This window comes from Melanaphis sacchari, unplaced genomic scaffold (genome assembly GCF_002803265.2).
Source record: "Melanaphis sacchari strain LSU unplaced genomic scaffold, SCAv2.0 Contig4_pilon_pilon, whole genome shotgun sequence".
NCBI classification, from domain to species: Eukaryota; Metazoa; Arthropoda; class Insecta; order Hemiptera; family Aphididae; genus Melanaphis; species Melanaphis sacchari.
The window spans coordinates 6816237-6842354 of record NW_020271335.1 but is presented as its reverse complement, the minus strand read 5'-3'; the positions used below and the strand labels follow the sequence as shown (position 1 = coordinate 6842354).

Genomic DNA, 26118 nt, shown 5'->3' with positions numbered 1-26118 from the left:
GGTAAATCAAAGATTATTATTTTTTTTTATCACTGATTATTATTGCGTGTTACATCCATAAATAATATAGTTTCAAAGCAAATAAAGCGTTGTGGAGGAGGTGGCATTATTAGTTTAACGATATCGGAGTAAGTAAGATTGAGCGATAAGCTCTCACATCCTTCCACTTCACAGAATTGTAATAAAAAATTTAAATTTATGATATGAATAATATATTAATACAAAATGTATGAAATGCTGAGAGTAAAAAAGTATTTTATAATACCTGAAAATCTAGAAATAGTTAATTTTCTAATTGTACGGAGATCGATAAAACCTAAGTTTGGTAATTATTACATCACTCTCTGAGTACATTTTTCCTGACATTGAATCATATAATAAAAATAACAGTGAAATAAATAGTTTAGGTATTTTTAATGAATTTGATCAATTAACTAGTAAAATTTCTACTGTTCCTTGTAAATAGTAGTACGTATATCTAACTTATTTTTTATCTTTGTAAATTAATTCTTACAGTACTTAACATACAATTTATACTCTTTCTCTATACCTAAAAATGTTCCCTTCTAATTGAAAATTTATGTATATGAATCCTATTTATAAAAAAGGTTTAAAATTGCTAGTCTCTAACTATCGTCTCATCTCAATTATTTCAATCGTTTATAAATTTTTCTCTAAAATTATGCATTATAAATAACCAACTATTTTTAAAACTTACTCATTTCACAACACCATGGTTTAAGATTTAATAAATCAACATTAACAATTGTATTAGTGTTTAAAATGCTTAACATTTTATTTAACACTAATTTTCCTATGACAGTCCAACTGATGATATTTTTTACAGATATGGAAAAGTTTATCGACAGTATAAAATATAATTTATTAATAATAAAATTGAAAAAAAAATTGGATTCTCCATTCCTTTATTACCTTGGTTTGCTTCCTTTACTTTGATCGCGATTTGTTAAAATAAAAAATAATATTCCTGATTAGGTTAAGTGTTATTCAAGGAGATTATATTCCTCTTCTTTGTTTAATTTATTTATTCTATTAACTATTCTAATATCTCACTTTTTGCTGACGATGCAAATATTTTAAAAGTCATAAATTCATTCATTGATGCCGAGAATCTCCAGAAAGATTTAATACGCTTTGATGACTGGCCCATAAATAACTATTTGCTTAAAAATAAATAAACCAAACAATTACTTTTTTCAAGAAACACAATGACTTGGCTTTTAACTATAATAATGTGAATGATATTATTCTCACTTATAAAAATCTAGTAAAAGACCCTGGTATTCTTTTTGACTCTAAACTATCATTCTCCTCTTATATTATTTCCATCAAAAATAAAGCATTATCTATGTTTGAATTTAGTATGCATTATTGTTAAAAAATAACGATCTTTTCATTTTTAAATGTATTTTTACTTCTATTGTTAGATTTCATTTAGAATATATTACATTATTAAGGACTCCAATGCTATTGATATTTGCAATCACATTGAAATGGTTCAATACATTTTTTTTTTTTTTGATTTATTGAATTACAAGATTACTTCATTCTGATTACGATAATATGAATATATTTTTAAATCTCAAATCTTTAAAAATCGCAGAAAGGATTCTTATATTATTTTTTTTTTTAAACAATTTTATTAATCGATAAAATTGATGATTTTTATTTATTAAGTCTTATAAACTTTAAAGTTAATGCTCATAATACTAGAGACTCCTGTTTATTTTATATTTCTTACTCATTATTTCTTCAGTTACATACTTAACTCCCTTATAAGAAATAGTAATTTATAGAAATAGTAACTCTGTCAATACTAATTTTGATTTTTTTTTATAAATTTTATTTTTGTTATTTGATTTCTCTTTTTTTATTATCTTAATGATATTCTCTTGTTACGAATAGTTTTTATACTAGTTTATGCTTATGCAACAGTATTCTTATTTTGTTCAAATTGTTTTCATTTAGTTATACGTTTTGTAAATCTAATATTGCATTTTATCTTGCAATTGGATCTAGATCCTTAGTAAACAAAAAAAAATCATGGTTATAGACCAAATACCAACTTATTTATTATTGTAGCTCGGCTTTTTATTGTATACAAATAATGATAAATTATATTATAATATTAATTTATGACACAGCAATATTGTAAATTCATCGTAGGTATAATAGAAATTAATCTAAAAATAATTATTGAAATATAAAGAGTAGATATATTTTATTTTATGGAACGAAAAAAAGACAAATAAACAAACAGTATATTTTTCTGAGAACTTGAGAATCTAAATATTAAACAATAAGTAGATCATGTGTGGTTTTCACAGATGTGTTATATTGGAATTAAATGATAAATAATTGCACTATCAGCACTATAATAGTTTGCAATGTAGTAGACTATACAGTAAATCATTTGATTCTGTAAACAGACAAAATGCGAGAGTTTTGAATAAAATATTTCATGGTTTATTTTCTATTTAACATTAAAAACATTATATACGACGTATAATATACTGTATATTACATCGGATTTATTTTTATTTTTAAATGTGTATTTTTCGTGAAAATTTAAAGATCGATTACGCAAATTTCAAGACTGTTTTGAATAATATTATTATTTCGAGCTGTCTCAAGACTTTTACATGGGTACACTATATTCTATGAACGTGTAGTAATAATATTCTTGCAGCCAGAGCCGGGGGATTATATTATACCGTCCAATAGATGGCTAACATATTATAAAATACAGTGATTTCCAATTTTTCTTTTCTGCACAGCCCGTGAAAATAGAAAATTTGTCCTACAGGCTACAACTTTTATGAATATGGTTTTAAATTAAATAAATGGTGAAGTCACTGATGTTTATTAGTGAACATGTTTATAATAGAGTCGGTCTATATTGTTATATTAAATTTAAATTCAATTATCAATTAGTGAATACGAAAAATCTAAAAAAAAAAATCAAAAGTACTTAACTTATTTATTGTTATCATTATTTATGTATATTTCCGGAATAGTATCTTACTCTATAAGTCATATACTATATAAAAATAATAATAAATGTGATTAGTGTGTTTATTTCCACGTTTTTAAGCTTATACATTATTTAATCAAATGCATAACGTTAAGCTATCAACAAATAAGTGTACATAAATATTGCAATTTTATAGCATTTTATGCCTTTTGGGAACGCCTGATATGATATAACATACGTATAATATGCTGGTCGTTGGAGTACAATATGTTATGTTGATGCGAGTTGCCTATTACCACAATATACCTGGTGACGCGTAAGTATAATATGCCGTATTATAATATGCAAAACGTAATATTAATTACCAATGACGCATTTTATTATAAGATTGAACATATTTCACTGCTCCAGTTACATCAGTGTGGTATAAAATTAAATCCATTTTTATTCGATTCTATGATGTTCCATTGAAAAAAAAAGTTTTAATAAATATCAAAGTGGTGTGAACTTATACATACTGTTTGAAATATTTATAATTAATCAATTTTTAGGAGTGACTGAAATATTGTTGTATTTACATTTTTAAAATGTCAAATCTTTAATTGGTTACATTTTTTCCATTATGTACAATAAATTAGCTACAAAAAGTTTCTAAAACTTTTCAGTATAATACACTTAAATTACGCCTTAAACACTATTTTTTTCAACCCTAAAATTTATGTTTGAAAACAAAATAGTATTTATATTCTGCAGAAACACATCGAAATGCGGATATAGGTATATCGCTATTAATAATGAGTATGCAATCGTATTCTTGTATTACCCTTGGGTAAATTAATTATTTATCTTATGTCTAGAATACAAATTGATTTATCTTTTTTTCGTGGTATAGCGCTAGTGCTTACAGTGCGGTTAGAATAAACAATGTTTCTATAGAAGGATTCACCGAGTATGCTTAGTTACTTTATCTTCTTCAATAGCGCTGTCATTCAAAATCTAATTTTTCAATTTTTGAATATATTTAAATTATATTTTCAAATTCTTGAGATTTTTTTGTATTACTTAAGAAGTATCTTATAGGGATACAAATTTATTTAAAATGAGAACCCCCTCCTTTTTTACTGCAAATTATTTAGAAGATAATTTTTCTAAAAATGTTGACGTAACAAGATCAAAGTTCAAACGAATAGATTTTGGGTTATTTAACTTTGTTAAAGATAAATATTAAGACTATGGATAACTTAATGATGTTAGTCATTAATATTGATCTATCAAACTTAATAATTTGTAAAAACGGTCCAAGTATATTCAACACTAAATTCAATATTACATATATTTTTTTATCGTTGTAAAACCATTTTTAAGGTTTTTTATCCTTAATCAAAACATTTTTAAAACTGAAAAACTACTTATTCGAATTTTAAATTAGGCATATTGAAATTTTCAGAAAAAATTATCGACTAAACAATTTTTAATAAAAAAATTACATCATATAAGTTTTTATCACTTCATTATACTCTTAAGTAGTACAAGAAACTTGAGAAACAAATAATATACTATGGGTTATTTTTTATTGAATAAAATTGCTTATATTATTCCTTTGATTGCTTATAATGAACTAGTTAAAATGATGAAAGAAAGATATTTTGGTTTAGAATTTTGTGATTCATTTCATCTACAGTAATAATATAATACTATAGATAGCGATAAGCTTAATGAAATGAGATAAATAAGCAAAAACATAAAATTATGTATCGCTCACTATAGTTTACTACTTTAATTTTAACTCTTAACGTCTGAACCTTAATATATACGGTAAAGTTAGGTTATTATAAATTCATCATTGATCGTATTTTACGTTGTTATAATATTTTTTATGCCTTCTATTATTTGTCAAATATGTTTGATTGTGCATTTTGTGTATGCATATAGTCTATAAGGTTACAATTGTGCATTCTAGTTGTTTGTCAACTGAGATTTCAACCTGGAATTCTCAGTGTATCTCAAAATATGGTGGTGTATCGATCTGTATCAAAAAAATATTTTTATCTGAATGAATAAATATACTTACAAACCACTAATTTCAGTTTTTAACAGATTTTTAGTCTTTTTTATGTTGGAAATATTAATATTATCGTAGCTGGTGTTTATTTCTTCCCAAAAAGCAGTATTTCTTAAATAGTGTGAACAATATCCTAATGATGAACTAAACGTTTGCGGTGATTTTAATTTACCAAATTTGATTTAGCGTACGTTAGATAATAAGTAGATAAGGTTATTTGTACTTGCGACATAATGTAAAGGTCCTCCTATATTATTAGACGGTTTCGCTTATCTTAATTTTATACAATATAACTATCACTATAACTTATTCGACTCATTACTTGATTTAATTAATGGCAGTTTTTATAATACCCTTATCTTAAATGACACCGATAAAGCAGTAACATCTATAGATACCGATTTTCATCCAGAATTTTATAAAAAAAAATCACCTTTCTTTCTAATGTTAAAGAAATAGTTTGTTACCAAACAACTTACGCAATTAACCATACTGATTTCTATGGTCTAGCTTCTAAAACATGTAATGCTAAATAAATAGCTTTTTAAAGATATTGATATCAATAAAGCACTAAATCGCTTTTTCAATATGTTTTAGTCGTTTATAAATATTTTAGTTCCAAAAACTGTAGTTAAAATATCGAGTTTTCTACAATGATACAGTAATAAATTAAAATTCTAGTTAATACATAAAATCCATAACTTGTTGAATAATTTTAACGATTATAACATTTTTAGTTACTTTAAATGTAAAGTGAAAACTGAGTTCACATTAGTCTATTTAAGTTAAATTATTAATAAATATTTGTATTTTAAAAAAAAAAAAACCCTAAAAATTTTCAGACTTTGTATTATCAAAGAATCAGGAAAATTGTATTCCTAACCTTACAACTGTAAAGAATATAGTGGCGGATAATAGTCAAGACATAGCTAATATGTTCATGGTCCTTTTAATCAACCCTCTACTTCTGACTCTCCTTTAAAAGATTTTATCGATTTAAATTCGTTTAACCTAACTATTATTGATATTTTTGAGGATTTGTTTTAACTTAAACCTAAATTTTCTTTTAGCCCAAATGATATTCCTCCTATTTTATTACACAATTATCATTACTCTTTATCTATTCCACTCAACTTATTTAAACTATCTCTTGATTCAAATGTTTTTCCTGAGTTATGAAAAAGTAACTTTATTTAATTTACTTTAAAATAAAGTAACAGGACCAACATTGAGAATTACAAACCACAAACCAATTTCTTTATTGTCTAAAATACCTAAATTCCTTGAAGAATCAATAGTTTTCAAAATCAGTTTACTGTACACAAATATTTTTATTAATTAATAACGTGGCTTTAAATCCAAAAGATCTTCTGTAACTAATTTTGCTACATTCTAATCTTATTCACTTGATTTAACGGAATCTGGATTCCAAGTTGATGTTATGTATACAGATTTACAAAACGCCTTCGATAGCGTTAATTTTACTTAATTAATTCAAAAATTCCAACATCTAGGGGTATCTAAGCATCTAATTATTTAGGTACTAGCGTAGTTCACTCCCTATATTAATAGGTGTATTTCATGTGTTAAGATTCATAACTTTTTATTACTTCTAACTCTGGTATCTACAGGTTAGATTAGGTCGAGGGCCTCAAAATGATCTTTTTCATTTAGGTTAATTAGTATTTTATCAACGAAATCGTTCAATGTTTTTAGTCTTACAATTTTTTCGGTTTGCAGATAATCCAGTATTATTTAAAGCTCTTAAAAATATTTCTGATTCCGAATAATAATAAAATTACAAAATAACTTAAATAACTTAGAAAAGTGATGCACAAAGATAATGAGTAATGACCAACCATTAACATTAATACATTTAGTACAATTTCTTTTCATATAGATCCTGTTTAGTTGTTGATTTTTCTTATAATATTAATTCTATTCCGTTTACACCAGTTAAATTAATTTATGATCTAGGTGTAATTTTTACATTTATTATTTACTGAGTACATGGATTACGTTTATGGTAAAGCTTCAAAAACACTCTGATTTTTAATAGGTACGTAATATCCATGATGTTTCTAATATTAATGCCTTAAGTATAATTTAATTTCTACTTGTACGTTTTATTATTGAGTATGCGTATTTTGATAAGTATCCTCACCAATTAACATTCATTGTACAATTAAACAAAGTTAATAATTAATACATAAGAATATATTAGTTTCTATATGGTGGTCTACAAATGACTACACGGGTTTGTGAGTTCTCCTGATTTGTTATCACGACTACTTTTATCCATCCTTTCTTTAAATTTAAAGCAAAAATTTACTTTTAATATAAATTTCTATTCAACTAAATAATATTTGGTTTGCAAATCTTTTATGTGCCGTATTAATAATTTATTTGATGTTGATTTATTTATTTATTTTCCTTTTATACAAGAAAATTTGTATCTCTAAATTCTATTCTTTATTTTCTACATTATTATTATATTACATTTTAATACTTTTTTACTCTATTTTCTTAACCCTTGAGGCGTTGAAAATTTAAATAAATAAATAAATAACTCGCGGCTGGTTTCTCTGATTAATCAGTATGTGCTAAAAAAATTACAACCAGACATTGATAACCGATTAACTTTTAGTTAATCATCAACTTTGAAACAGTTCTTCATATTATGATCCTTGTTTTTAAAATAACAAATCACGACGTTTTACTAAATGAAATTATACACCTCTATGATCATATTTTTGTCATTATTCTTCACTCTGATTCTGTATTTTTATTATATGTTAATAGATATCATAATACCTGCAAATAGTTATCATTTATCCGATAGTAGATAATTATTTTATTATTGTTACACATACTGTACAATTGATTTAATATACTATATTAATTTAACTTATCACATTCGAGAATAAATTAAGAGCATATTATACTTTAAAATATATACAGAAATAAGCGTAATGTCTACAATCGAACGTGAATCAATATTTTTAACTATGTCAGATAAATTAATCTCCACCTTTAAAATAATTATGAACATTGTCTTGTAATTCAAGTTATAATAATATTGTGTAAATTAAATAGCATGACCAATAAATACGATCACGTGTTCTATAGAAGATTAATATTATAAATACAAAGAAAATTTTTTATAGGTATCAAGTGGATTTTTTCAAAATTATTAAAATGCTTTTGTTTTATATATCTTAATAAAGACTCAAATTTTTATTATTCAGTAATAAATATTTACGTTTAAAATATGAAATTCAAAAGTTTTCTTTTACGATAATTTTCATTTATATAGATTTCGTAAAGAAAAAACAACTCTTCCGTAAAAATCGTCTTGCAAAGTTGAATTATCCAAAATTTTATCACATGAATTTACCCACTTTCAACACTTTAAATATATAATATTGCACTATGACGCATAAGATGCTATCATGTCTTTGAGTTTATTAAAAAATTGTTTTAAAATGGATTTAAAAAAATCAAAAATGATAAAGAAAACTATTATTATCAAAAATAATTAATAATCTTATAAAATAAAAATGAATTAATTCAATTACCTTAAAGTTTAAATTTTTGATTTGTTATTATTATTTATTATTATTATTTTTTGAACTATAATTACGGTAAAACAGTCACGCCAGTCACGCACTGAAAAGGTAGAATGAATCCGACGATATTTATGTGGTTTTTTTTAATAAATTATAACTTTTCACTAACTAAATGTACAATATAAAATAATATATTATATCCTTAATTGCTAACGTGTACCAGACACTAAACAAGAGTCTTACACTTTTACCGTAAGAAATGAGTTTTTTTTTTTTATTATTAATTACAAGATGTTTCAGCATATTTGGTGTTATTAAACACACTTATGTTTTACAATTTGTTAGTTATATATAATTAATTATAAATTTTGTTAAAGACATAGGTAGTAATGATAATAATTATTATTTATTATCAGAGGTATTCTAAAATGAGAATGTAATTTTTAGTGAATATCTTCACTATTCATCTTCATCTTCGGTGTCTGATAGGAGAGAATCTTGAGGAAGTCGAGGGCGCAGACGTTTATTGACTGTTTTTTCTCCTATGTTAAAGTAGTGGGTTCCGTCTGAGTCTTTAAGAAATGAGTAAATAATGTACAAGTCAACAGTAATCCATTAGTATATAAACACTAAAAATTATATGAATTCGTTTATATTTTATACAGAAATAAATGAACAATAAAATGTTTGCCATTTCACTGAGATAGTAAATAACTCAATGTGAATGATGTTAACATTTCACGAACTCCATTGTTTGATCCTATATTATGCAACCTTCACAAAAAGTAAGTTTATCTGAAACTGTGAAATTATTGTTTGAGAATAAAGTTGACTTTTAAGAGCTATAAAAAATACTGGTTTATCTCACTTTAAAGGTACAAATCAAAAAGTACCTTACAATTGAATAGGTGTTTTAAGAATCTAGAAATAAAAGTCATTTAAAATCTTGTTTACTATATTGTTGGTGATGATATTCTATTTCTAAATAAAATAAAAAATTCCTTTGATTCTTGTAGTTTATTAAAGGTAAACATTTGTAAACAAAATATTCTTTATATTATCTATGTTTTTTATTCAATCATTAAAACAGTCTTTATTTATTAAAAAGAGTACGAATGAAATAATATTTTTCAGATCAAAAAATATTATTATACCTCTGGCACTTATCACATATACGTGAGCGAAGTAAAACGAGTTTTCAAAACTGAAATTTAGAATCACCGAATGAACAGTTCCTTGCTCGATAACTAATTTTGAACCCACGATATGAACGTTGATGTAATGATGTTCAAGTTTGGTATATGTAGTTTAAATAAAACGTAATAAATCCTAGTTAATCGTGTAATTGTGTTTAAGATTAAAAAAAACTTATTTGTCTTTGTTCAAACGATTTAAAAACTCAATAAATCTTGTTTATTTTGTCAGTGTGTACCCATAATAAACCAAATACTCTGAATTTTTTTTTTTTTTAAACAGTTGTTTGGTTATATAATATAAATGATTAAACTGTCACTTTATTAAAAAAAAAAATAAAAAAATGCGTTAACACAAACATAAAAGAATATATTTTATTGGCCGACTATAACAGCTCTAAATATTATGTATTAACTGATGAAAATGAAAATTTAAATACATTAAAATAACAGTTATTTTTGTATTTATTTAAATAATGGCAAATGTTTGTGTTAACAAATAACTCTTAAGATGTTTTGTGAAAGGTTTTACAAAACTCTATAAAACAGGTGGATAATTTTTCATATTTAAAATTATTTAAGTATTCGATAGAAAGAAAAACAATAATTTCATATTACTAGATAATGCTGCAATTCGTTGATTGCATTACATTTTTTACACCTCATAATGCAATAAAAGTAACTGGGTAACCTATATACAATTTTGAAGACTATACATTATAATATAAATTATAAACAATAACTGATTTACGAGCTTACAGAATTCAAAGTCAGGATTAATTATTATACCCTCAGAGTGATTAAGAAAATTATGGAAAACATGTAGACACGTGTGCAAACTTTGTGCCATGTACCTTTACTATAACGCCTGCTTAAAATGTACTTGCCTTCCGAGCTTCTGAATATTGTTTGTGTGTTTGGATAAGATTTCTGTGTATATCTCTATACTCAATTATGTAAATCTCGTAAATATTTAGCTACCTATTTAACGCGATACATAAACGTACAGATACACGTGAGATACAGAATATTAGGACATATAATAGTATATTATGACAATATAAATACATATAGCATTTTAATCGGACAGAGATTTTGTTCGAAGACGTGGAATAAAACGCGATTATAATGATCCTGTAATACGCTAATACGATTTGCGAACAACAACGGTTGATGAGAATTAGATACGATTTGTATGAGATATAATTTACGTGTAAGCATAGCAGTGATATAATAATAAATTACCATCGACTACTGTGCCCTCGGGTGGCGCTCAACCGTTTTTATGTTGAAAAACATCGTAATAATACTTACAAAGGTACGAATTTTAACTAGAATAACTGTACCATCGACACGACAATAGAAGTCCGTTTCAAGGTTTAAACCAAAAAAATCGTTAATAATATAAACCTAAACAATTATTAATAAAACAGGACCAATAAAAACCACATAATATATTATGTACCTACCCAATATTTCAACAATATATTACGTTTACCATGGTGACACACGTGCACCGTAATGTCATGATTATTATTATTATAATTTTATGTTATTGGTAAACATGATATTATCATGTTTCTTTTGTATTTTAACATTAAAACTCCAAAATGCACGTATTCAGTCCCACACGTGTCACTATTATTGCGAGTACGATAATCATATAATCTATTGATATTTCTGTGTAAGAGGCACTTCGATTAGCTATACTCTCCGCACGTGGATAACCTCCAATGTTTCCATTATATCCACGTTTTGTTTTTTTTTTTTTTTTTATTTGTTTGCTTAGCCACAGTAATTAGATGGTACCTCGGACTAGCCTAGATGAATAACATTAATAGCAGTACTATTATAATCGAGCGTACGTTAAGCGAGTAAGATTTGTCCAATCGCGTTAAAGCATTTAAACAATTATTATTCTTCGTAATAGTAACACGTTTTGTAGCTTATCGTCTTACCACCTCACATATCCCGTTTTATGTCCTGAATTTCAAAGTGAATTATTTTGACAATTCCTCGACTATCAGGCTTATACACACCATTATAATTATGACCCTCACTTTTTCACTTTAACATAATCTACTGTTTTGTATAATACAGGTATTGTAGAATTCAACCCGTCAATTATATATTTTAACTTCGTCATTTTTTATTCAACTTGTTCCGTTTTATAAACAAAAATAAAAATAAAATAAATATGAATGAATAACATACGTATTAACTATCGATTTTAAAACAACTCAAGTCACAATATTTGAAATGTTTATTTTCAGTAGTGCACATTGGTGACAATAAATTCGTGATTATATTTATTTGCAGTTATCTAACGACTTGAATACTTTCAATAAACAATATTATTAAAACCATCTGAGTACACAATCGTTACGCAATTATCATTTTTTTACTAAAAGTAAATTAAATTTTTAAGATTATATACAAAAAACAAACAGTTTTTGACTGTACCAAGACAGAAACCAAAAAAAAAAAAAAAATCGACAAAATAAAAGTATACACACTATATTATATTGTATAGTATGTATACTTCCGTCCAACATTTACATCATTCTATTTATTTTTTTTTGTAACTTAAATAATATGTTATATATATAAATATAATATATGCATATTATAGGATGTGGAGACAATAAACACATTTCAACGATAGGGCCGATAAGAAATAATCGATGCTCTGAAGGACATATTATTAGTAACTAGTGATGGGACATCAATCAATCCGTTCAGAAGTCCGTAAAGAAAAATCAATATATTCTATGTATGTAGGTATATATACTTATTCTTAGGTTTACGCGTTGAAAAAACAAACACACACGCATATACATATTTATACTATAGACGGTCGAATACATTTGAAAAAACCACGAGTGTGGACAATCAATATTCGGGATAAACTTCTTAGCAGCTTGTAGACTATCAGTCATAAGTAAAGTATTTATTTAAAACACAATACAAAATTTATTTTAGAAAATTCGTACTTTCAATAACAATGCGTTTTACAAAACTTTATAAATCCCTACAACCATACATTATTATAACTTTTAAAAACTGGTTAAAACAGTCGTATAAAAATGGAAGTATGAATTCATCGCACTCTCAGTTGGTCGTCTAATAAATTTTACGCCAGAAAAATCACCTTTTGATAATAGAATACTAACAAAGTACACTATTAAAAATTAACTAACTAACTCGCCTAATTATTCATTTTTTACGAATTAAGAAACTGTCAACATTTACATATACTTACACAAACAATGTATTTTAGTACTTTACTTAACTTTAAACACAAATGACTGATTCTTCTATTTTTTAGTCAGTTTATTGTCTTGTATAATACGTCTCGAAATTCATAGCGAGAAATGAAAATAAGAACCACGTATTTTTATGCCAGTTAATTGGTTTTTAAACTTTCTTTTATTTCCTTGTGCTCACTTTGCTTTAGTTTTTAAACATAATTTAATCGAATTTAAATGGCTATAATAGCATCATTATTCACGTGTATTTTAACTTTAGAGCTGCTTTTTATATTTTCTATATACTTACAAATGTTTTTTTTTTTTTTTTTATTTCCTATGATTATTTTAAATGGTACAAATAACTTAACATTTACTTTTTTCACTTTATATATGCTATTTTGACAAATTTTTCAACTCATAAGTAAAAAATTATATAAATAATACAATAATTTACAAATTTATGATAATTAAACTATAATTCTGAGTATTTTTTGAACATATTGCATAACCGAAGCACATTCAGCACGTGTTATAAAGATAACAAAATATTATTAATATCAATAAGGCTTAATAGTATTTTATTTTCGTATTATTATCATAAATATAATATACGTTCATACTACAAAGCACGATAATTTGCATTACGATCAATTTGTAATGCTATAAAAAGTCTTAAGAAAATTTATTTTGATACCAAAAATTGATGTTAACTCTTTTAAATTCAAAGGGCAGTATGTAAATTTAAGTAAATGTATAGGTGATTATCAAATTCTTTTTTTTCTTATTTTTTGTTTTTAAATTTATTATTCAATCACGTTAAACGTAATACGAAATCAATATTAACTAATTAACAATTATATAATTACTTTACTCGCAATACATGAAGGATGATAGGAATTATATAATATTATAAATTATAATTTTTTTTATTTCTTCGGTTGATGTGTTCTACGTTTTATAAATTAGACGACTACGTACGCTATCTAAACTTTTAAAAACGACTAATACGAAACAAAGAAGGAAAAAAACTTAATCCATCACAAAATTTCATCTAGAACTATTTTACTGATTTTATTCAAAAGAGGCTAACATAAAAATAAATAAATATATAAACTGTAATTTAAATTAAAAGTTTATTTAAACTTGCCTTAAACATTTATACAAAACATAATATTTTTTGGTGTACTTTTGTATTATAACTTTAAAATATATTTACAATGAATATATTATTTGGTTAAAGTTAGTTATTTAGACATGAAAGATTACATAGTAACGAATACCTAGCAATAATACTTTTGACGTAATATGTACGAGTATATATATATATATATATATACTTATTTTTAATTAATATTTTTGATGATAAAAAGTTTCTACACACTATTTTCTCCCTAACCTATTCAGAGGATTTCTTGCGATATTACAAGAGTCAAAGGATACAAGATGCATGGGGTTAGATTAATTTGTAAGACAGGAACGAAAGAATTTGTGTATACGTCGATGTTGTTACTTTAAAGACTCTTTAAATTTTATATTAATATAAATTTATAAATATCTATTAGTATTGTATGGAAAAGTTGTAATTTATTAGTATTCGATTTTTGCACAGTGCCCTATAGTTTTGTTTATCAATGAAAAAACTAAAAACATTAAATAAACTTGAAAATCGATATTATACGTATGACTTTATCTGTAGCTGCTGTGTATAATATTTGAATAGTATATTATATAATGTACGTATGCATATTGTTTACCAGCAAAATTATATACCAAATAGATATTATAATATTTTATTTCAAGTATTTTCAATAAAAGTTAATAGAAATTAAATTATGCTTTTTTATATCTAATACGTAACGTTTGTCAGGATTTTAAACATCACATAAAACTTGTACATAATAATATAATATTATTAGCATACGTTTTATCTCCATTCCTTTGAAACACAAATAAGAGCATGTAATGTATTTATTATATCTATGGTTTTTCATTACGATGGGTACGATTTCAACAGTAAAATATGCCACGTGACTTTAAAAAAAATAAATTTTACGATAGTTTAAAATTATAGGTATTAAGCATGACATTATACAATTATAAGAGTTTATAGGTACCTAGTACCTACAGTTTATATTATTAACGTCTATATTACACGCGTGTCCATTAAATATCAGGAGTGTTAATATTTATTATTTATTTAAGTTATGTATTACTTAATATTTAATTTAATCTTGTGGTTGTTATATTACATTTTTATAAGAACTATAAAAAAAAATCTATTTGATTTATAATGTATTTTATTATGTTATATAATTAATATACGTCTTGTCCTCAGTTTTATATGGTAGTGAATTGACCAAATAGCTTATTATCGTTAGAACATTGTCATTATTCATTTTGGACATTCATTTACGATTAAACTCACCTTTTATATACATTATTACTTATATTTTGTACAAAAATACACTGCATTCTTGTTTGAGATTCTAAACATAAACGATAATCGCGCTTTTAGCTTTAAATTACATTGTTTTTCGCATTATTTTTAAATCATAATTTATCGTAATTTTCTAGAATAATTCATCAGTTTATGCTGTTCATTTTTATAAAGTAAGCATTTAAGTCTAAAAATTTGAATATTTATTTGTCTTTTATTACACTCTTTTATTACACTATTTATGAATTATTATTATTATTTAAAATTTCCACTCTATAACCAGCAATATTAATAATATCTATGCTTGGAACTTATAACTATATCTCATACATATTTATTCGTTGAGATTTTTTGACAACGCATAGTAGTAACATATTTAAATTTATTTATATACTTTTTTTGACTAATTCAAATGGCTGAATTGCAATGTTTATTATTTTTAATGATATTAATAGTTTAATGTATACGTATGATGTATGGTAATAAAATGTACGATCTTAAATATTTACAATTGTGCACAACTCATGACAAATAATGTCGTGACTTGAATTTTTGATTTGGTAATGTTAGAAAAAATGAATTCGAAATAGGCTGACGTAATAGACTATAAATTCTACATCACAAGGGTTCAAATATGCCTTCTATCTATCTCTCCGATTAACGCATATTCTAACATACTATTGTTACGGTCAAATATAGGATATCCGATGTAGTAAAGGATATTTTTTTTGGTCTCCGAGATAACATTTACTATGAGCATTAGTATATTATTATTTATTATACACAGCCTAGATTTCATAAAAAAAAACCTTGATAATGCATGATGGGTCGACTGCAAATCGACCTGACAGCTGGGTGTTTCGATGGATTCTTTCACGACACCATCCCGACGCTAATGCAACTATGCGTCTACACTCGTAAAGGAATGTCAGTACTGCGATGATAAACGAACGTGGGTGATGTGACTCGTGAAATGACCGTTATAAAAAATTCGATCAAGGAACAACAATAATAATAACAATTACCACTCTGCACAGGGATCAGATGTCTTGACGTAGGGACCGATGCGACATCGCTGCTGGTAGAATGGAATATTTATCGACATTTTATACCCGTAGAGTGGAATCTCATACGATTATCACATGACTGGCGGTCATCGATGGCTGCGAGATCAATTTACCATTAGCGTTTCTATGTTTCCATAATTTAAAATCTGATTTGTGATTTCATGTACAAGAAAAATATTTTTTCAATATAGATAAATAAATTACATAAGTTTTAAGTGATATTCTCAGTTGCTTTTGTACATAGACATATATTGTTGAAATAATTGTAATATATGGATCAGAATTATATTGAGATATAAAGTTTGAATCATCAACAGGCATTTATAATAAAAAATAATTTCGTTATGATAAATAAAATTTTAGTTTATAGAAAAAAAATATTGTTTATTTTTTTTTTTTTACTAAAAATTATGATTATAAGATGATAAATATATAATATTTTGTCATTTTAATACCTTAAAATTCTCAAATCTGCTAAATCACTTGAAAATATTTAAAAATACGTTATACAAATTATGTTTCAAATATATTTCTTAACTTTTAATGTATAAAATAAAATAATATACTTCAAATATATACATAAATATATATTTTTAACAATACATCAATCATATACTTAGGCAAAGTTTTCTAATATATAAAATAAACATACAATTTTTTCTGGAATAATGATTTCCAACGAGGGTTGTTTAATATTTAGGTCAAACATTAACTTCCATGTTTTTGTACCAATAATATGGTTTTGACTACAAAAATAAATATCATACAATCATTAATTAAGTTTTATACAATTATAAATTGTGATTTCGTTGGTTATTGATGAAGTATAAAACAACTAATAATACAAAAATAGTTATTTATACAAAAAAATTACATTTCATAAAATTCTCTAGTTATGTATGTTGAAACAATATTTAATCTTGAGTAATAATCAATCTTATTGTTGTTGTTGTTTTTTTTTTTTTTTTTAATACATCTATTATATTATTATAGAAGATACAGGAATCAGAACCCTTGCACAAATCTAAAATAATTTAAAGTATTTAAAAATAAAATACTTGGAAGATAAAAAATACAACACTTTTTTTATATAATAAATAGATATGTACATTTTATGAGTTTAAAGCTACCAAGAAACATAAATAATTAGATATATTTTATCAAAACAATAAATAACAGTTTATGATAATGAGATGGACTATTTAACTGTAAATCATAATGTATATTATATAATTGCAATTATTACCTTGTTGTATAATAATTTATAATTATTATTAGACTCACTTGTGTTCCACGTCCAACTGATCACCGAACAAATCAAAACACGGCGATGAATTCGATTAGAATTGATTAACATTATGTTTTATGATACAACACAGTAATGGTGTCAGATTTTGAATGATGTGAAATGAGAAACGTAACTAACTACTATTATAATTAATCAAGTTTAATATAGGAACGATAATTGATATCCGTTACATGTAGTTGGGAGAAATTTGTTGTTTTGTTATTAATTAATTGAATACTAATAATTTTAATCATTTGCACAATACGACAGATGCATGATATTATTGAATAAAATATCTTCCTGATTCTCTAAATACTATGAAGTGATATGTAACGGAGTAAAATAAGGTAAAATTTAATTTATTACACTTTTAAATGCATCCAACATATAGCAAAAGATTCCTACTTTTTGTGATGGGTTTTATAAAAATTAAAATCATTTTTAATTTTTATACTACTAATATTTAATATTTACAATAATGCATACTTCAATCGCCTTTAATGTTTAGATATTTATTTTTCAGTTAAATTTTATTATAGGTATTCAACTGTAGTAAGATTACAAGACACAGCACACGTATTATCCATCCCCTATAAAAATATATTTATTTTAAATTGTATTTACCTTTTATCCGATAGTATATTATTTATTCATGTGTATTCATTCAAATAAGTCTCATATTTAGAATACAAAAAAATAAAAAGTAATAAAAATATGTAGGTATTCAAAAGTCAACACATTATTATTAAATATTCTAACCTTTTATGCGAAAGCTGTTTAAATTATTTTGTACTTTGATAAAAAAAAAATAATGACAACAATAATAATAGTGGAAATTAAAGTCTCATTTTTTCAGTAATATTTGTATTTCTTTTCATACACTGTGAATGACATGCAAATAAGTACTTATCTTTAAATAATAACTACATATCTGAAAAATGAATTATTTATACTTAAAATATAAAATAATGATTTTAATATAATAAGTTATACACATTGCACTATTATTTAAAACAGATAAAAAAAATACTAAAAAAATGTAATATCTGTGAAATGGAGCATTAGTAATTACTTATTAGCTTGAGCATTTTACATTAACATTTTTCAATTTTTAACTGAGCCTAATATTAACAAACTTTAAATCCATATAGGTTTTTATTAATTTATTTTTAAGTTTTATAGAAGCATTTTGAATATTTACCTTGTATACATAATACGACAAGCTGTTGTGGCATTTTTAGTTGCAAAGTAAGTCAGCGTTTTTGTAAATACAGTTTTCTTTTGTACATTTATTTTTCTAATTACACCTGAAGAAACCTAATCCACCGCTGTTTGAAATTTTTTCGAATACTTTTCTAAAATAAATATGTTGGTCTGCTGCGATTTTATTTACATAAATTAATTTTTTTTTGCATATTTCTAACTAATTTCAGGTGTATAATTGATTGATTATTTCCTCTTTTGTGCCAAATATGTAAAAATTATTTTTCATGGCAATATTAACTACTGCTATAATATTTTGTAGATCAAAACGTTCACGGTTCACATCTGAACTCAGATACGCATTATGCATACTATCGCCAATGTTAGCTGTGAAAAATTTTCGATTTTTTGGCACTTAACGCATAAACTCAAATATAAAATAATAGATTTATATGTGATTTTTTTATATTTCTTTTGTGACTCGCTGACCAGGCGTGTCGTTCGTCCGTAGCCTAATTTAACATAAGTATCTCGTAAAATTTCATATACCAAATAATTTGTCATGTAATGGATAATTTTAGACTCGATTTTCTCAAATGAGACAATGTGTTTGTTGCAAGACATTGTTTCTATGATGTTAAACCATTTCAACAAAGTATGAACAGCTCTATGTTTGGTTTCTTTGCGTTTGAACTTTAACACTTTCCTCACATATTTATCGTATTTTTCTTCATTAAAAAAAAAAAAAACAAATTGTCTTCTCTTTTTATTCATTATTTTGTTGTATTTATTATAAAATACTTCTTTTATATTTTTCATTCAACTGGTATTTTTATAAAGTTAACGATAATATTATACCGTATATGATGTACGGATATTGAATAAGTAATATCTACACGTCGACAAAACATGTCTACATCATGAAATATAAACATATATGCGAACATATTTTATAGAAATTAATTGTTGATATTCACTGAAACACGGTGGTCAATGTTGTTATTGACCAGTCAACAGTCATTGTCAGCATTCACCGGTGAGTGTCGGTATATTGCTATTTTTTTGAATAAATGTTAATATCTACAAAAAATTCCAATGAATATCGACTTTCACCAATTGTGGTATTTCACTTTTATTATGTATAATAAAAATTTAATTTAAAAAAATCTTTGAAGATTGAGATTGCGTATAAATTTGATTTTACATAACAAAATGACCATCGACACATGGGTATTACTATGTCAGTTTGAATATTTTTAGACCGATATATTAGAATCATTGCGTATTCTGTCCAGTTCGATATGGTCTTGAATATCATATACTGTACGAATAATCAATCGAGTTCCAATTTTTCGAGGAAATTTGGTTATTTCATCATGATACATTTTTTCTTTTATGTATCTGGTGAAGAATATCAACAACTCCAGTTTTATGAATTGAAAAGTAGAATAATAGATCTTTTTCAACGCCGAAAATTGTACTTACTTACAACATTAAAAAATATTCGCCGTAAAAGACTAACGAAATATTTTCCCTTATGAAAATATAATATATCTGTAGTTTAAATTTTTATTACATTCTTAAAATGTTGACATGTTAATTAAGTGTTTTTAACTTCTATTTTTATTATTTTAGTTCATTTGTTTTTATCATATTCAAAATATTACGTAAATAAAATACAATATCATGAGTCATTACTAAAGTACAATAAATAAAAAAGTTATTTATTCTAAATCTCGGAGCCTGGCGACAGGAACCATCATATAAAATATAATAGTTAATCTAAAATATCAAGAAAAGTTTATGATAAAACAAAGCCATTTTGACTACAAAATTTGAGGAATGTTTATTGTCTATTTATTTTATTTATATTGGTCTTATAATCCTGATTTTACTACAACATTAAAAACGATTTGTTTACGACAAGTCGTAATGTAATAAATTATTAAAAAATAGTAGAAAAGCCGCATTGTTTAACGTGGATACATGCATACTACTTAAACGCGTTTAAACGACCGATATAAAATTAGCGAGGAAGGTTGTAAACTTGATAATGTATTTATCGTAAATTAATTGTGTACCCAGAAACAATTTTATTTACATTGATATACAGTTAACTAATAAAGTATAAAAGTGTTAATGTTAGTAGTACGAAAGTAAATAATAATTAATATCACTGTTTATACTTCAAATAATATTATTCTTTAGCAGTTTTATTAAAAACTATTAGTTGTTGTGTACCGACATAATATAATTACTAATACACGCTTATAAAATATATACGTTAAATTATCAACATTTTGTTTATTGAGATTTTGAAATAAACAAAAATGATAATTAAAATATAATATAAAATAACTTTCTACCTATATTACTTCTCATACTCCGTTCAAGCGTGCCTTAATTTTTGGAAAAACGTCATTATTCCAATATGTCACCGACATTTTTTATGTTTTATGAACTATCTATGTATAATTATGAGTGAATAAAAAATTTACATGAATTATACAATTTCATTTGGACTGTATATATTATATGAGGTATTCGGTAAAAGTCACATAAAATAAATAAAGATCTTAAATTATTTGATTATGCGTGTTTTAATTGTTTTAAAGTTTTATACAAATCTAACTTAATATAAGTAAAAAAATAATCCTCGACGATAGAAAAAAAATATCGCGTCTTCAATCTTCATGTTTATTAATTAATTAGCTCAATTCGAGCTAATTAGGTGTACTGTAAAGATTTAAATTTTTACTTGAATATTATTGCTTTAAAAAAAAAAAAAATATATATATATATATTCAATTAGAACTAGTTGGAAGTTACCTACTTAAAATAGATAGTACGGCCACAATATGTTTCGCCGAAAACTGATGAGTGCATAATCTATTTCATATTATATTATTTTTATTCATTTTTGATTTGGTTTTTTTTTTCATAAATTTCCCAAAAAAAGAATAGCTGACTGTTTTGACAAAATGATCTGTTGAAAAGAACAATAAATATTTTATTTTGCTCTGTATAAATTATCTATTAGTCTTTGTGTTGTATGTGGTTTTATGAATTTTTTTACTACTTCGTTATCAAAATAGCGATGACCAGAAAAAAATACACTTCATTAAATTAATATCATCAGTTGCTCCATACATTGTCCCCTGAGAAACCAAAATAATTGTAATCGTTTGAAAAAAAAAAAAAATGTCAATACATAAAAGTTTTACAAATATATATTTCGTTGAATTTAACAATAAGCTTGAATATCCTTCATATGCTTATTAAATATTTAAAGATTAGTGTATAATTTTTGCGACTTGAAGCCCGTGGCATATGATATGGTTTTTAATAAAATATAAATATATAAAATTATTTTAAAATCACATTATAGTAATAATAAGCTTCAGAGCACTTATTTAAAAAAATCAAATTATTCATTCTAAATTATTAAAAATCCATTTGAGTTTTTAGTTGATAAAGTGAAAATCAACGAGCAGAAAATGACACTATATAGTACAGAGTGTATTCGATATAAAGAATATGTCAGCGTACTGTTTGTTTTCTCTCTTTGACCCACGCTAACATAGAAAAGACGCATTTACGCAGAATTAATTTTTTGATGTTTTTAAGTTATCATAAAGTAAAAACACATATTACAAAAATCATAAAAACAATTTTTCAGGGCTTAACATATCGGTTCGACTAAATATTGTCTCAAATTGATTTTAAATAAAACTTAAATCAATAAATAATTTTTTTTATTTTGAAAATTCAATACTTAGTCAAATAATAATAAAATATAAAACCGGTATGTAAAGTCCTGAAAAATATTATCTCATATAATTTTTATAATATGTGTTTTTACTTTATATGATAACTCAAAAACATAAAAAAAAAAAAAAAAAATGATTCTGCGTAATTGCGCGTGTTGTCTTTGTTACGCATGGGCCAGAGAGAGAAAACAAACGTCAGTGCACTGACATTCTCTCAAGTATACTAAATCTATAATTTTAATTAGTCTGTATTACTAGCTAGTGGTCGAAGTCTAACTATAATTATTTACAATACATTTGATCCTTGAATGTATAGCTAAAATTACATTAAATATATTTATAAATATATAATAACAATCTAACTTAAATACGTGGAAAAAGAATAGTTTTAATTAAAATTTCGCAAGCAATTACTGCATATAAATTAACATCTTATATATTAAGCAATTTTTAAGACGAGCTAGCTAAATTTTTGAGGAACCTCCTTCACTCCTAATGCTTGTGTCTTACGGTAATGTTTAATTAAAACTAATTGAATAGAACATACATAATGTATTGTATTGATACGACCCGACATTATGGTTTAAAAAATGTATGAACTATCGAGTACCATAAAGCTGTGTAGATAAATTACGTTTATAAGCTATACAATAATTTATATTTAAATATTAAAAATATAAGTGATTATAGGTGAAGGTTTCAACTTTTTTTTCTATTTTTTGTTAAAAATGTTACATAATATTTATTTCTCTTAACATATTAGTGACGGTTATATAATCATGTTTTTGATCTAAATATCTAATACATAAGATAATTTATCATGATATAATCTTCAAATAAAACATGATTCATTGTCTATCTAGATAGCATATTATCATATAGTATGAGCATAATACTAAGTCAAAATAATTTTCAAAATTTTCAAAGCGTTAAAAATAAATTACAAAATTAATAATTTAATAAAAATGTTTAGCTCAAATATTTTAGTTTAAATACATATTTTATTATACCTACCTATTTTTATTGTGTTTAAAAAATATTTAAAAAGAAAGAGACTACATTCAAAAAATGTATTTAAAATATATTTTCTACTTGTGTATTTGTTAAGATATTAACAGAATTTTTTTTTTATAACGTTATCCTATATACCATATATGTATAGTTAAAAATGCTTATTATTTGTATATTATTTGTAATAATGTATTTTGTATACAGTAACATTTTTATAAAAAAAAAATAAATAAAAATTGGCAATATATAACACAGAAGTGTATTATTTAGTAAAATGTTATTGCCAATTCGTTTATACCTATCATAAATGTTATCAAATTGCATTACAAGATTTTTATTTAGCTATATTCCGATAAATTTTTATTTGTATTAATAAATGACACACTTTCTTTACATGTTATATCAAATGTGTAATAAGAGTGCATTATTATTATCCTATATTAGAATCTATGAAAGTAGATCAAAAAAAAATAAAAAAAATATCAAAAGTTTTAATAGGTACTTCAAAGTTAATGCAAATCAAAGGAGTGTGTAAAATCGATTTGATAAGAGAATCAACCATAAATAGCAGATATTAGGTTTAAACTTTACTGATATAAGATAATGCATTGCATAATATTATTATTATAATATTAAATACACGTTGGTACTGTTTAAAAATTGTTCAATCAACCTATACTATGGTATTAGATAAGATAATTTATTACTAAAACTTTGTTTTCATATTATACACAAAACTAAACTTCTATAAATGTTAATTAATTTTAATGTTAATACAGGTTATAAGCATAATATAAGTATCAAATAGTATTATGATATACTTACTACAATATATTATGTGTCTCTGTACACTCACTGTGTGATGAGTTAAAAATGTTTTAAAATTTTTGTACCTATTCCACATTTCTTGTCGACTTACTTTCATGTGAAAAATATGAATCATTTAATTTAAAAACTCAATACAAACCTTTCAGAAATTGAGCGTGTCAATGTAATAGAATAAAATCTTCCTTGAAACTATAATGGCATAATATTAGAGTATGCCATTCGTGTTTTTGTTTTATTTTTTTTATTAAAAGACCAGACGGAAAAAAATATGTTATCGTCTTTGGTAAAATTTATTTTATGGTTATTAATATTTTTGAGATATCGATAGTAACAAATATGTGGGTATATTAATTTAATAATAGTAAGTATCCAGGTGGTAGGGATTTGTTTTCATATCCCATTGCTATCGTCTATTATAACAGCTGTTATTAAAACGTCACTGGCTAGAGCCTTGCAATGTTTACGTTATACAGTGCTGTTACATTACATGTACCTTATAGTTATAAGTATTTTAAATTTATATAAGCGCAAAGTGGGCCAACATTTTACAGAGTATGTTCGTGACACTTTATCACTTTATTCCACTAACTTATTAAATACTCGTTCAAAATTCGATTTTTATGTATCGAGGATTCTGAAAAATATTCTGGCTTCGAATATGAAATCAAAAATATAATTTTTCATTTAAAAAGTAAAACATTCAAAAAATGATAACGATAACAATTTTTCAAAATTTTATTTTGCAATTACATCAAATTATGTAAAAATAATATTTTCAAAAAAATTAAAATTGTTTATCAATGAGTTTGGGCACTTATAAATATAATCAAAATTCACTGGTTAGTAGTATTATATATATATATATATATATTATAAATTAATCATGTTTTAAAAATAGACCAAAAAGTAATTTTCGTAGGTAAAACGTAAAAATATTATCTATTATATAATATAATAATCTACATATTATTTTATTCTCTATTTTTGTTTATTTTTTTTCTATCAGAATTTATTACTTTGTAGCAAACTTGGTAATTTTGTTAAGAGTTACTATACTATTAATAATATCATACTAAGACCTAAGGTTAGGTTACATAGTAACTTATGCTTAATTTTTTTATGCCTACCCCCTCTTTTCTTTCCTATTTAACTCTTTATAACACAATTCTGATTAAAATGTTACAATAAAAATATAAAATACTTTTATTATGAATATAAAAGATATTTACTTCAAATCCTTCTGAATACCTGTTGTATCAACTATCAACTAATAAAATAACTAATATTATTTGTTGAAGCATATAATTATATGTTCGATATTTCGGACTACCAAACCGTATCATCATAATATTATAGATAGTTATTGATTTATATTTTTTTCTGTCAAGTTTTCAATTAAAATCTATTATTATTATTATTGTTGTTGTTATTATAGTCTATTTAC

The 26118-nt window shown here is 24.4% G+C and overlaps 1 protein-coding gene across 5 annotated transcripts in view; it reads left to right on the top strand.

Moving 5' to 3' along the window:
* Positions 1–26118, top strand: part of LOC112598705 (gastrin/cholecystokinin type B receptor-like) — a 134793-nt gene that overhangs the window by 47190 nt on the left and 61485 nt on the right. For 2 of the 5 annotated variants that reach the window (XM_025345254.1, XM_025345252.1), the window contains exon 1: positions 12520–12592. The exons of the other annotated variants lie outside the window; for them this stretch is intronic. In XM_025345254.1, coding sequence (XP_025201039.1) covers positions 12537–12592 — 56 coding nt within the window. In that variant the 5' untranslated portion in view covers positions 12520–12536. Of the gene's footprint in view, positions 1–12519; positions 12593–26118 lie in introns of those variants that run through there. 5 annotated transcript variants of the gene reach the window in all.